The sequence below is a fragment of the Stylophora pistillata genome, chromosome 6, assembly GCF_964205215.1.
Source record: "Stylophora pistillata chromosome 6, jaStyPist1.2, whole genome shotgun sequence".
Classification (NCBI taxonomy): domain Eukaryota; kingdom Metazoa; phylum Cnidaria; class Anthozoa; order Scleractinia; family Pocilloporidae; genus Stylophora; species Stylophora pistillata.
The window spans coordinates 15,024,331-15,037,074 of record NC_142524.1 but is presented as its reverse complement, the minus strand read 5'-3'; the positions used below and the strand labels follow the sequence as shown (position 1 = coordinate 15,037,074).

Here is a 12,744-nt window from a genome sequence, read left to right as displayed (position 1 = left end):
TTGCCTTTACAGTTCAGGACATGGAAAATGCGCTCGGTAAGTATCTTTAATTACACATTGTACACAATTCATAATAAACAATCAATATATGCCATTTTAACCCTACATATGATCATGACTGAGTACCACAAAAAACTAAAGTACTGTAATTACGAAAAGTGTGATAAGTCCTACCCTTGGGATTTTCCCTAGAATTTTGTGTAAGGGAGTAAAATTTATTTGTTTTGAGGATTTTAAAGATTAAATAATATTTAAAAATTTCTGATTTTTAATTGATATTAGGTACATGTGGAATGATGGCAATTATGTATTGTGGCAACATACAGTGCAGCTGTTCCATCAAGATGCAGAAAATGGTCTCAAGTTAGTACCCAGATTAACTTACGATCATATCAAGCTAAACTCGTATTCTACCATGCGAGTAAGTTTAGCAGCTCAGGTACTGAGTGCTACTGTAGCTACAGTGATGACGTCATTTGGTCCACCTGACACAGAGGCAACCTCTAAATTGTGCATGATGATGGATTCATATTTTGACTGCCTCAATGTGCGAAGCACTACTGAGCACATCAGAAAGAAGAAACCTTTACTTGCCCCATACATGTCACAGAATGATGGTAGATTTCTCTGGTTGACCAATGACTTCCTTGGTTTTCTGAGGGACTGGAAACACAGCATCATCAATCGCCCTGGTAATTTCACTCAAAATGCCAGAAGTAAGATGTTCCTGTCATGGCAGACCTACGAGGGTTTGCAAATCACTGCACATTCACTGAATGAAGCAACAAAATTTCTTTTGAATGAAGGTGAGTACGACTTTTTATGTTATCAGTTACTAGTGTTTTTAAAATAACAAGTAAAACACCAGTAACCATATAATAAAAAAGAACATTTCACTGTGGCTTGAATTGTATTTACTTGTTTTCACGTCTCAAAAATAAAATATAATTATGTACTTGTATCTCTGTGTACAGTAGTATTCTCTATAATTATAAAAGTCCATTTAAGAGAGCAGCAAGGTTTTTGTGAAAAATCCATTTTTCAGCATTAAAAACCAAGTAGGTCTATTTAATGTAGGATCAGATGAAAAAGTTAGGGTTAGGCTGCTTTTTAGTGTTAGGATTAAGTCAGTAAAACACCATTTATCATTCCATAAACATGCAAATTGTATTGATCAAATTGATCAACCGATCAAAGCATGACACTTGTTTGACTTATATTATAATCTCCTATGATTGGTTGCACTGCTGGCTAGCCCACTTTTCCTCACAATAACCCTGCAATTTGCATATTTACAGAAATAAATGGCATTTTACTGATTGGAGAACTGTTAATTAGAGTGCTTTTCATAAACCCTTGAAACTAAATATACTTATTAAGTTTCTAGTAATAGTAATGACCATGAATTTACAACAAGAACAAGCTAAAAAGTAAAAAAAATTCAAGGGCTTATGAAACCACTCTATTACATAATATAACATTATTATTGATTAATTTTATTCTAAATTAAAGGTATGGAGTTTGTTCTATCGGAAAGATTTTGCCAAGATCCACTTGAGGAATACTTTGGAAACCAACGAAAGCTTGGAAGAAGGAACGACAATCCTGATATGAAGATGTTCGGTTATAATAACAATACCATTAGGGTACAGCGAGCTGTTTCTTGTCAATCAGGTAACACACAAGGCAGGAAAGACCGCGATAAATCATGGGTCAATGTATCTAATGACCCTGTTGCCAAAAGAAAGAAGAAATAGACATGCATTGTGCAACCATAATTTATTGCAATATGGCAGTTACAAAATATCAATCAAATGGTACCAGGAGAAGATCAAGAGATAACTCTTAGTCCAATGACTATATTTAATGCATGATTTTTGTGCTCACTCTATTGTATTAACTAAACTATACTTGTTACCATTTCAATTAGCTGAAAGTAATTATAAACCGTGACAAGTATTCATTTGATTCCAGAGAGATGAGGAACACGGGTTTCATGCATACAGTCAGTAACAGCTTTTAAATGTAATGATAAAATGTTAATTTTGTATAACATCAATAACAATGTTTCTTGGGAAAAGTATAAGCCAGGTAACTTTTAATGCTCATTAAAATCCTCTGAGTCAATCAATACAATTTTAGCAATATGGTGAAAAGTCGTTAAAATTTATATTGGACTAGGACTGCCTGTCATTTTCAGATTCTTTACAAGCTCTGCTTATGTCCTTACGTAGCGCTTTGGATTTCAACTGCTTTGCTTGTACCTTATGCTTCTGTATGATATCCTTTGCGAAAGAAAAGGAGCGGACTCTTACATACAGTTGAATGATGTTATGTAGTACATCTTTGGCAACAGTGCTTTCTGCTGTAAGTTCAGCATCAGACAAAATTAAATGATATGCAGAGACTACATCTATGTCATGGGTAGATCTTGATCTAATGTCAGTACAATCAAGCTTTCTTATGTCAGCCTTTGAAGTTATATCCCTAAAATAGTGCTCAACTCTTTCAAAAATTGTTTGGGTATTCTTTGTTATTGTCCATAAGCCTCCACGGTTTAAAGATGAAGTTAGCCTCTGGCTATCTGAAACTGCCTGATCATCTGACTTTCCAGCCTTAAGAATTGAGATTGCTTGCTCAATTTCCAGTGATTTTTTACTATTTGCCAGTTTGTTATGAAGTTTATGTAGAACATATCCTCCTATGTACTGTAGTCCAGCTTCTTCTTCAGCTGAGAGTTTAGTTAATGGTGCACAAGTACAAATACTAGAGTCTTTGACTTTCTCCTTGCTGCTAGCCAATATACAATCTGCCACTTTGGTAGATAGCAATGTCGCTGCATCCCTAGACAACCCCCCAAAATAAATTACTGCATTTGAGACTACTGCACAGTAGAAGGAAGTATAGAATTGTTCCGCGTTGCCAGACTTGACCAAGCGACCATACATGTTTTTGATTTCGCTTATACCTCCAATTGCTGGATTTGTTTGGTAGGTATTTATTTCCTCTCTAATCGAACTTGGATACAATTTCTTTCCAACTATTTTGTCTTTTGCTTTGTGGATGATTTCACAATAAATCTCGAAGGTGAACTCCTCTGTTTCCCTTGGCTTTTCGGACGAATCTGCACTATTTTGGTCTTTGTGCTTCGCTGTTTTGTGTCGCTTTAACCCACTCTTGCTTTTGCACTTCTTGGAACACAGTTCGCATACTAGGTCATCGAATTCGACCTATTACAAATAGATATGATATTAAAAAGGTTACAGAATACACGTCGATATAAAAGCACGATAAACAGTTGAACTCGATCTTGTCAAACATACCGAAATGGTAATAGCAAAACAGTTGTTTTCTCTCGCTTTTTAAACTGATGAGGAAGGTTATAATACTTACATCGTCAGCAGCTTCTGTAAAGTATTCATCTAGCTCTTCTTCCTCTTCTAAAATGTCTAAAATGGCATCAAAATGGTCTCCGAAAATAAAAAGTTCACTACTATCCGCCATGTTGCCTTGTAGTATAAATCAAGGATGTGCACGTTTGCGTGACGTCAAGGTCCGTTTCAAACTCAGGAGCCGAACAATAGACCGGCCCTTTCATGTATGCCGGCCTTCATAACCAGTCCCCTCTATTAACTATGATCTGAGCAAAGCCTTCGACTTAGTGAGTCACGACATTCTACTATCTAAAATCGCTAAATACCACGCCAGTGAACCAACCTTGAGATGGTTCAAATCGTATTTATGTGATTGAACTCAAACATGCGCTATTTCCGGATCACTATCTAACCCTCTCACGTTGCCACAAGGGCATTCCAGAAGGATCAGTTTTGGGCCCCGTCCTCTTTTCACTTTATATTAACGACTTACCTCTTTGCCTACCAACTTCTGCCGTCGAAATATATGCTGATGATACAACGCTATGGACTACCGATCACTCCATTGACCATATCCAACAGAATTTGCAAGTCAGCCTAAACAATGCTAGCAATTGGTTCAAGTTAAACAAAATGGTACCTAACATAAAGAAGACGAAACACCTAATCATAGATACACGACAAAAATTGAAATACGCTAATAACCCAAACTTGGATCTTTATTTAAATGGCGACCGCTTAGAAGAAGCCAAGGATGCAAAACTCTTAGGCGTCAAGATCGACAAGCACATTAACTGGCACAACCACATCGAATACTTTATTAGGAAACTTAACTCTGGAATTTATCTGTTAAAAAGAGCAAATGGCTACCTTGACCTCCACTGCAGAAAATTGTTATTTAATGTGCTTATTAAGACTGTTTTTGAATATTGCTGTTTGGTTTGGGGTAATGCCCCTAATGACCAATTGTTAAGAATACTTAAAGTGCAGAAACGTTGTAGTAGGTTAATATTAGATGCTAGTTTTCACAATAACTCGCTTCAAACGTTCAAGAAACTGCAATAGATGCCAATTGATGATGTAATACGCATGAAGAAATTGTGCATGATGTTCAAAATTGTGAACGGAGAGTGTCCGCATTATTTTACAAGCTATAGAACTTAGGTAAAAAACACCCATTCTTATAATACGGGAGCTTCTTTCCATGATCATCTCGCCGTGCCGAAATGTCGCTCCAACGCAGGCCTTCGAACATTTCAGGCGAGCGCTACTTACTTATGGAACCGCCTGGACGACAAATTTAAAACTGTTATAGACGAAAGCAATTTTAAGAAACTTTTAGTGAACAATATTTTACAAAGTAATTCAGATCGTGAACATTTTACTATCGCTAGAACGTTTTGAATATATTTATGTGCGTGCTGTTCTCGATAATCTAGTTTTTACAATTCTTTTCAGTATAGCCCACAATGTAAACTACTGGGTTACCAGTAATTGTGTTGGCTATTAAAGTTTATTTATTTATTAAAAGTCTTCGACCGTTATTATCCGGAGGCTTAAAATCGCTCGGTTTGAAATATTGAGAGCACACCCTCGTGCTGTCAGTTATCTGAGAAACACGAAAGAACCTTTAATTTTGAAAGCTAAGCTTAAATGTCAAGCTCCTTGCCAACATAAAAAAAACATTGATTTACCTTAAAATATTCTCCTGTATCTCTACGGATATTGTTTACCCAGCCATCTCTAAGCTCTTTCTTGGAGTGTGGCGGAAATCTGTGAAACGATAACTTATTTTCACGGTGGTAACGCTTATCTGCATTACAACTAGGAACACAGCAAAGAAATTTACTCATCGTGACCACTGTTGCAAGTTGCCCTGGGTAAAACTTGTCAGTTCTTCACCTGCTGGCATAAATTAAATTTAAACAATCCAGTGAAAACCCTAAAACCAAACCTCTGCATAAAAAAGCGATCAACTCGAATTATTACAAAGTAATCAAGGAGATTTTTCGATTAGGTCGCTGCCATTGCTATCGCTTTACGCGAGCATGTGCTAAAACTTCACGAGTCTGAAACTCGGCCTTTAGTGACTGATTTCAGTCCAAGACTAGTTTAGTTGTATATAAAAATTCTAAAGAGATATTGTCCTATTGTTTTCTTGTGACATCATGGCAAACAAACGCCTTAAAAGACCTTTAACCTTACCTTTGTATCCACTCCGCCCACTAGCGCTTTGTTGGTTGTCAAGGAAAGACTGAATAGCTTGCCCTCCAAAATCGACCTCGCAGAGTGCTAGAAGCAATCAGTTCCCATGTGCAAACAAGTGAATTATTTAAAATAGTAGGAATTAAAGTGCAAGAGAGTTGGATTAAAAATATATGTTCTGAAAATACTGATGATTGGCATGGATTTTTGAGAGATCCTAAAGCAAACACAGACTTTTCTTGGGACGAGTCTCAAGAAACTCTTAGTGAAACCCGAGGATATTTTTCTAAAAACAGTCCTGTTGATGTCAATGTTAACAGAGATAACCTTGAGAGTGCCAGTAGTACTGACTCTGTTGATGACAATGATGACTGGTGTGAAGTTGAAGAACGTCTTTCAGGTTCATTGGACACTACTAAAACCCCAAGAAATAATTAATGATGTTGACAAAATTATAAGCAGAAGGGAATACACCTCTTGGAATATTCAAGGATACAGAATCTGAATATTTGTCGTTCCATACTATTTTTTATGGAAAACAAAGAGCTTCTTCCAAAGAGAGAGCAGTGCCTGTCTCCTAGAGCACTATATGTAAATGGGAATTAAGAAGCAAAGACAGGAGAGTTGCAGAGTCTGTCCCAAATATATTTTACGAAGTGAAAAAATTGCAAATAAAGAAAATTCATGATACCGCAAGAATAACAGTAAGAAAATGTAAGACTAAGAGAAAAAAATACACAGATAGTGACCTTAAATCTGATGATTATCTTTCTAAACTTACAAATCTCGATGAAGGCTACAGAGTTTTAAGAAATTTAAGAGTTTCACCCCCACACTTTGAAAAGTCCAAAAAAGATTTGTTTGCAATGATACGTCAACTTGGCAATCCAACTTGGTTCTGCTCATTTTCTGCAGCAGAAATAAGGTGGTCCAGTTGTTCATAAAAAATGTCTTAAAAAGCACTGCAATACCTTTGGGGGAGATAGCAGATTATTTTTACAGAGTTGAATTTCAACAAAGAAATGCTTTATTTTGGGTTAAAGGCGCACCAGCCTATGGAAAGGCACCTGATGATACTGTTGAACATTTTGTTGCTCTCTGGTGAAAATAACTAGCAATTGACTTGCGTCTGAGTGAAGTGCATAAATTTCTCTGTTTCTTATATAGATTCCAGCTGACACAGCTTGGATCACTCCCATATTTACGCCATAACCTATTTCGATGTCGATTAGCTTTCCGCCACTGGGGAGTCATATAAGGCACATGGCCACCCCTAAGATGGAATTGCTTGATTGGAGCATGGGCATCAATGACCTCAGTAAATAATTTACTAAAGGCCCAAGCTCTATCAGATATATCATTAAACACAGGAATTTACATAACATGGCGTTCAAGCGGTTCTATTTCTTGAGCGCTTTCCTGTTCATAATTACCAAGCTTTCACTAGTTTCTGTCGGACACCATTACAACAAATTGCATTCCAAGGACCTTTATTTTCAACTGTGGAATTTTACCAAAGCTACTGACAACGAAAAGCCAATTTCTGGACAAAATTTATTTTGTCGCCGATCGACTCGGGACTTCACAGGCTCAAATGCAACATCTAGTTGGCCTCCTGTTACTCTCTGGAGACATTTCTTCCAACCTTGGCCCGCCAACAAACATTAGTGGTCTGTACCTAAATTCAAGAAGTATAGTCAACAAAATAGATGAGTTTCAAGCCCTCACTATGGGAAAAGACCTGATTGAGTCGTGGCTAAAACTCGACATCATGAACAGTGAAATTCTCCCAACCTGTGAGTTCACCATCCACAGACAGGACAGAGAGGCACGAGTCGATGGTGGTATATTCCTGGCAGTGAGAAACAATATAATCTGCCTCCGTAGATCTGACCTGGAAGGGAACGCTGAAATCTTGGCGTGCGAATTGCGCCTGAACGAGAGAAGAAAACTCCTTGCTATTGTGTTCTACAGACCTCCCAACAGAGACCTACAATATCTCAAAGAGTTCAAGAAAACTTTGCGTTTAGCATCCAAAGCAAACTTTGATCAAGTTATGATCCTTGGTGATTTCAACCTACCTAACATCGACTGGTCTACTGGAACCGCTACTTCAAGCGACACAATGCATAATTATTTTCCTAAAATTATCAAAGACAACTACTTATGGCAGCTGATCGATTTTCCTACAAGGGAGCCTGACATACTCGACGTTTTCCTAATAACAATCCCGACAAAGCGTCGTCTTATCCATGGTTTTGATGACATAATCGCTACAGACCACAAAGTTATAAATTTCCAACTTGAACTTAAAATCCCGAAAAGGCCCAAAATTATGCGCTCTGTTTACAATTTTAAGCGAGCAGACTGGTGTAGTCTTAAACAAACACTTGAGTGCATCCCATGGGATATGTGCTTTGTTTCAAACAATGTCAATGCCTGTTTGTCCAATTGGTGTGATCTTTTTCTTTCTGCGGTTTATGATCACGTCCCGAAGTGTAAACCTCGCAATGTGCTCGACCCACCGTGGATTGATAACGAGCTCCTGTCTTTGTTGAAAAAGAAAGACCCTGCCAGGAAAAAGCTTGCGCAAACTAATTCGTCGTCAAACAAGGCTAAATACAATAGCCTCCGAAGGTCCGTGAAAGCTATGATCTTGGAAAAGAAGATCTTGCAGTAGAACTAAAAACTAGCATCTTCGAAAACCCTAAGAGGTTCTGGTCGTATGTCGAATCTCGTACATTGGATAAGCTGTCCCTCAGTTTTCTCCGCGATGGTCGAAGCTTCGTTACGGATAGCCGCGACAAAGCGAACTTGCTTAACAAGTTCTTCTATTCTGTATTTAGTCCAGCTCCCGACTCTCCACTTATCAGTCACGAGTCACCCTATGGCGTCAATGACTGCACGAAATTGGACTCCGTTATGCTTATAGTTACTGAAGTGATGGAGGCTTTGTCGAATATTGATCCAAGTAAGGCCGGTGGACCAGATGACATCTCTGGTTCACTCCTAAAACATACTGCTGCTGAAATTGCCCCTTCATTGTGCAGGCTCTTTAACATGTCACAGTCTACGGGCTCTTTTCCAGCAAATTGGAAGCGCGCGAACATTGCACCCGTCTTTAAAAAGGGCGATCCTACCCTAGCGGAGAACTACAGACCAATTTCTCTTCATGCATTGTCTCCAAAGTTATGGAACGATTTGTGTTTAATCACTGGTACCCTCATTTATCGTCTTTTCTTCACCAACTCCAGCATGGCTTCCAGCCAGGAAAATCCACAGAAACGCAACTACCTGAGGTGTATCACGATAATTTAGATGAACTAGCCAATGGCCAAGAAGTGGACGTAATCCATCTTGACCTGTCAAAGGCATTTGATCGGGTTCCACACAGGCTACTCCTCTCGAAGCTTCAGCTCCTTGGTATATCCGGTCCAGTTTTGTTTGGTTCTCAAGCTATCTTTCTGACAGATACCAACGAGTTGTTGTTGACGGTAGATCCTCAGACTGGCTCCCGGTCACATCAGGAGTACCCCAGGGCTCAATCCTGGGTCCGCTTTTATCTCTGGTCTTCATTAATGACGTGTCGTGCTCCATTACCCACGGAAGTAAACTTGGCCTCTTTGCGGACGATAGCAAGCTATATCGCCCTATTGTTTCCAATGGAGGTGCCTCCCTACTGCAAGCTGACTTGGACAACTCCAGAACTTGGTGTGATGACAACGGTATGTCTTTCAGCACAAACAAATGTAAAGTTCTACACATGTCAAAGAGAACCTTGCGCCAAAGAGAGAAGCATACATACCATTTAGACGGCCAGACCTTGGACTCGCCTTCTGACACCAAGGATTTAGGCGTGACTGTCGCTACTCCATTATCATGAACGAAGCACATTGAAGAGATATGTGCCAAGTGTAACAAAGTTCTTGGTCTTGTAAAGTGTGTATGCGGTAGAGACATTGTCAACTTATCAACTAAGAAAATGATGTACACTGCGTTAGTTCGCCCAATCGTCGAGTATGTATCTGCTGTATGGTCTCCTTACACAGCAAAGCATCGTAGGCAAATCGAAAATATACAACGACAGGCTACTAAATTTATACTAAACCACCCAGATAGAAAAACCAGCTACACTGCGAGACTGAAAACTCTTAGCCTACTGCCGCTTGAATTCAGAAAAGAAGTCCATGATCTTGTCACTTTATACAAAATTAGGTCAGGTCTTATCAACGCTAGCTTTGACCATCTTCTGCTTCCTGCTAACCATACATACGCAACCCGATGTCATCATCCTGCAAACATCCACCCTTTATTTACTCATACTCAGCGGTATTTTACAAACTCTTTCTTTCCTCGCACAATTAAATTATGGAACGATTTACCGAGCAATATTAAGCAAGCGAGCTTTTTAAATAACTTTAAAGCCCTAGTTAAGCGGTTTTATACAGAAAAGTTCACGCTTTATACTCCGCCCTAACTAAGTGTCGCAGTCGGTTGGCAAATTATTTTATTCTATAGACAAAGTACATAAGTGCATATACAATCTATATTTTTCTGTTCTTTGTATTTTTTAAGGAGACAAATGTCAATTGGGGCTCGCCCTGTATTTTTCTCCCGCCATTATATTTTTGTTTACTTATTGCGTGTCTCTGTTCATGTATTTACTTGTAAATTGTATTTTTCAGAGGCAAATCTGAATAAACTAAACTAAACACAGAAATGACATGGAAGGGTGTTAAAGCAAGGTCTTGCAAAAGCCTGTCTTTGTTATAATCCTCAAAGTTCCCATAGGTAACTTTTCTTGACCGATGATAATGGGAAAATGACCTCATAATGGTGTAAACCAACGAATGATCACCGAGATGTGGTTCAAAAATCCCAGATTAAAGAAACCTCTTGTTACTAGTAATAATTATATCCGTGAGAGTTTGAGATGATTGACTAATCCATGTATGTTTGTCAATGAAACATTCCAAATTAAATATATCACACAAGTCCACAAGATCACGGCCACTGCCACCTGGTTCCATTAAATCACAATTTAAGTCACCAAGTAAAATAAGGTCATCGCAGATTGATAAAGCAGTGTCTAATAAGTTGAACAACTCTCCATACCATACTGCTGAGGTGATACGCTCCTATCACCAAAAAGCCACTTCTTGCCTTTCTTTAATTTTATTGAAATAGCCTCAAGCTTATTTGAGGTAGGCATGTGGATATGATGAAAGACCCACAACAGAGGAACAAAACAATTTTTTTTAACATTAGCAAGTGTGAAGGTAAGCCTGCCATTTTGTCCCTTATTGAACCATACAATGAATTGTTTGTGGCTCAAGAGGAAGCTCTCCCAAATCCGTTGACTGAACAGTTTTTTAAGGAAGAGTACATGAAATTAGGCTTTGAAAGCTTGCTGTCAAAGGGAAAGGAAATTACCATTGACATAAACAAGGAACAATGCTTACTGATTGAAAGTTCTACCAGAGAACAATCAAATTCAAGGATATGGTATCAGCAAAGAGCCGGGCGAATCACAGCCAGTAAGCTAAAGTCTGTGTGCCACACAAAAGTTGAAAAGCCATCACAAAGTTTAATTAAAAGTATTTGCTACCCAGAGCTTCATAAGTTCTCAAATGATGCAACTAAATGGGGCATGAAATATGAGGATGTGGCAAGAAAGGCATATGTGGGGGAAATGGAAGCAAATCACGAAGACTTTACTTTGTCAGACAGTGGTTTCCACGTAAATCTACAGTGGCCTTTTATGGGGGCATCACCAGATGGCATGGTTAGTTGCAAGTGTTGTGGATCAGGCATTTGCGAAGTAAAGTGCCCCTACAAAGCACGTGATGTCCATCCTCTTGATGCAGCTGCTACAATTAAAAATTTCTGTTTGAAACAATCTGCCGGGGATGCTTGTATTACATTGGACAAAAAGCATGCCTACTACTATCAAGTACAAGCTCAATTGCACATCTGTGATGTTGAATTTTGTGACTTTATTGTTTGGACAACTAAAGGGCTATTTGTTGAAAGGATAGCACCAGATCCTGACTTTTGGTCTATTGCAACAAGAGAAGCAAGGGAATTTTTTGTTAATGGAATTCTTCCAGAAATAATGGGAAAGTGGTACACAAGAGCTCTTGTTCCATGTTCAAAAAGAACCTTCCATCTTCAGATGATGATGACGTCTATTGGTGTATTTGCCAGCAACTGATTGAAGACAGTACTCTGATACGATGTGACAATATGAACTGCAAAATTAAATGGTATCATCCTAGTTGTGTGCAGCTGAAAGAGATCCCACAGGATAAATGGTTGTGCCCTCAGTGTTTCAGCAAGCCATAAAGACATGTCGATATATGTAAATAATTGATTATGTAAATAATGTAGTGCTCTGATTATTTTTGTAATATAGTGCTTAATCTACAATCAGTGTTTTAATTTTCAAGGCATATTAATTTAACAAGAGAAGACTTTTCTGGATTCTAATATTATTGCAATTATTAATTTTTATATATTATTCTAACTTATTGTACTAAATTAAAATGCTACTACATCTATCATAAAAAATAAATATATCAGAATCCAAAGTCTTCTCTTTTTAAAGATGAATATATACCTGTATATACAATATAATAATACAATTAAAAATACATACAAAGTGCTTGATACTAATTCAGGTCGACCAATATAACTTTGAATTATATTTAAACAAATTAATAGTATAATAAAAATAACATCAAAAATTGATTAATATGAAAATATTTTAAAAATATAATTCAAAGTCATATCTATACATATATTTATATAGACTGTATAAATCATCATCAGCTTACAATTGAGTCTGATAAATTAGTTAAGGCACAGCAGACGGTAGCAATGTGATCTATGGGAGCAAGTGGCTCTCATTGCTTTGCTGTTATGCTCTCAATTGGAAGTGTGCTTTGCAAAATAGTAAATTTTCTCCTGACAAGCCCAATCACACGCTCCACATGAATTCTTACATTTGCCAGTTTTCTCGTTTGCTCAACCTCCAGAGCAGACAATTGTTTCTTGCCTTTAGTGAAGGCAGGAATATATAGTCTTGCTCCATGAAATCCAACACTGTCAGCAATGTCGAACCCCCTGTCCGCAAGCACAATGTCTCCTGGTAACAAGTTTTTTA

At 37.9% G+C, this 12,744-nt stretch overlaps 3 protein-coding genes across 3 annotated transcripts in view; 2 read left to right on the top strand and 1 right to left on the bottom strand.

The window, feature by feature from the left end:
* The window catches only part of LOC148728428 (uncharacterized), a 2,225-nt gene extending 2,185 nt beyond the window's left edge, over positions 1–40 (top strand). Inside the window, exon 2 of the mRNA XM_088724961.1 lies at positions 1–40. This exon is cut by the window's left edge and continues 1,615 nt beyond it. Within this exon, the coding sequence (XP_088581087.1) occupies positions 1–40 (40 nt within the window).
* A 451-nt stretch (positions 41–491) lies between these two features.
* On the top strand, positions 492–2,412 carry LOC148728427 (uncharacterized). Its single transcript, XM_088763593.1, has 2 exons — positions 492–806; positions 1,513–2,412. The coding sequence occupies exons 1-2, from the start codon at positions 515–517 to the stop codon at positions 1,755–1,757; spliced, it is 537 nt and encodes a 178-aa protein (XP_088619719.1). The 5' UTR covers positions 492–514; the 3' UTR covers positions 1,758–2,412.
* LOC148728426 (uncharacterized) lies at positions 1,932–3,536 on the bottom strand. Its single transcript, XM_088763591.1, has 2 exons — positions 3,394–3,536; positions 1,932–3,230 (listed from the first exon to the last, which is right to left on the bottom strand). The coding sequence occupies exons 1-2, from the start codon at positions 3,502–3,504 to the stop codon at positions 2,178–2,180; spliced, it is 1,164 nt and encodes a 387-aa protein (XP_088619717.1). The 5' UTR covers positions 3,505–3,536; the 3' UTR covers positions 1,932–2,177.
* Between the last annotated feature and the right edge of the window lie 9,208 nt (positions 3,537–12,744).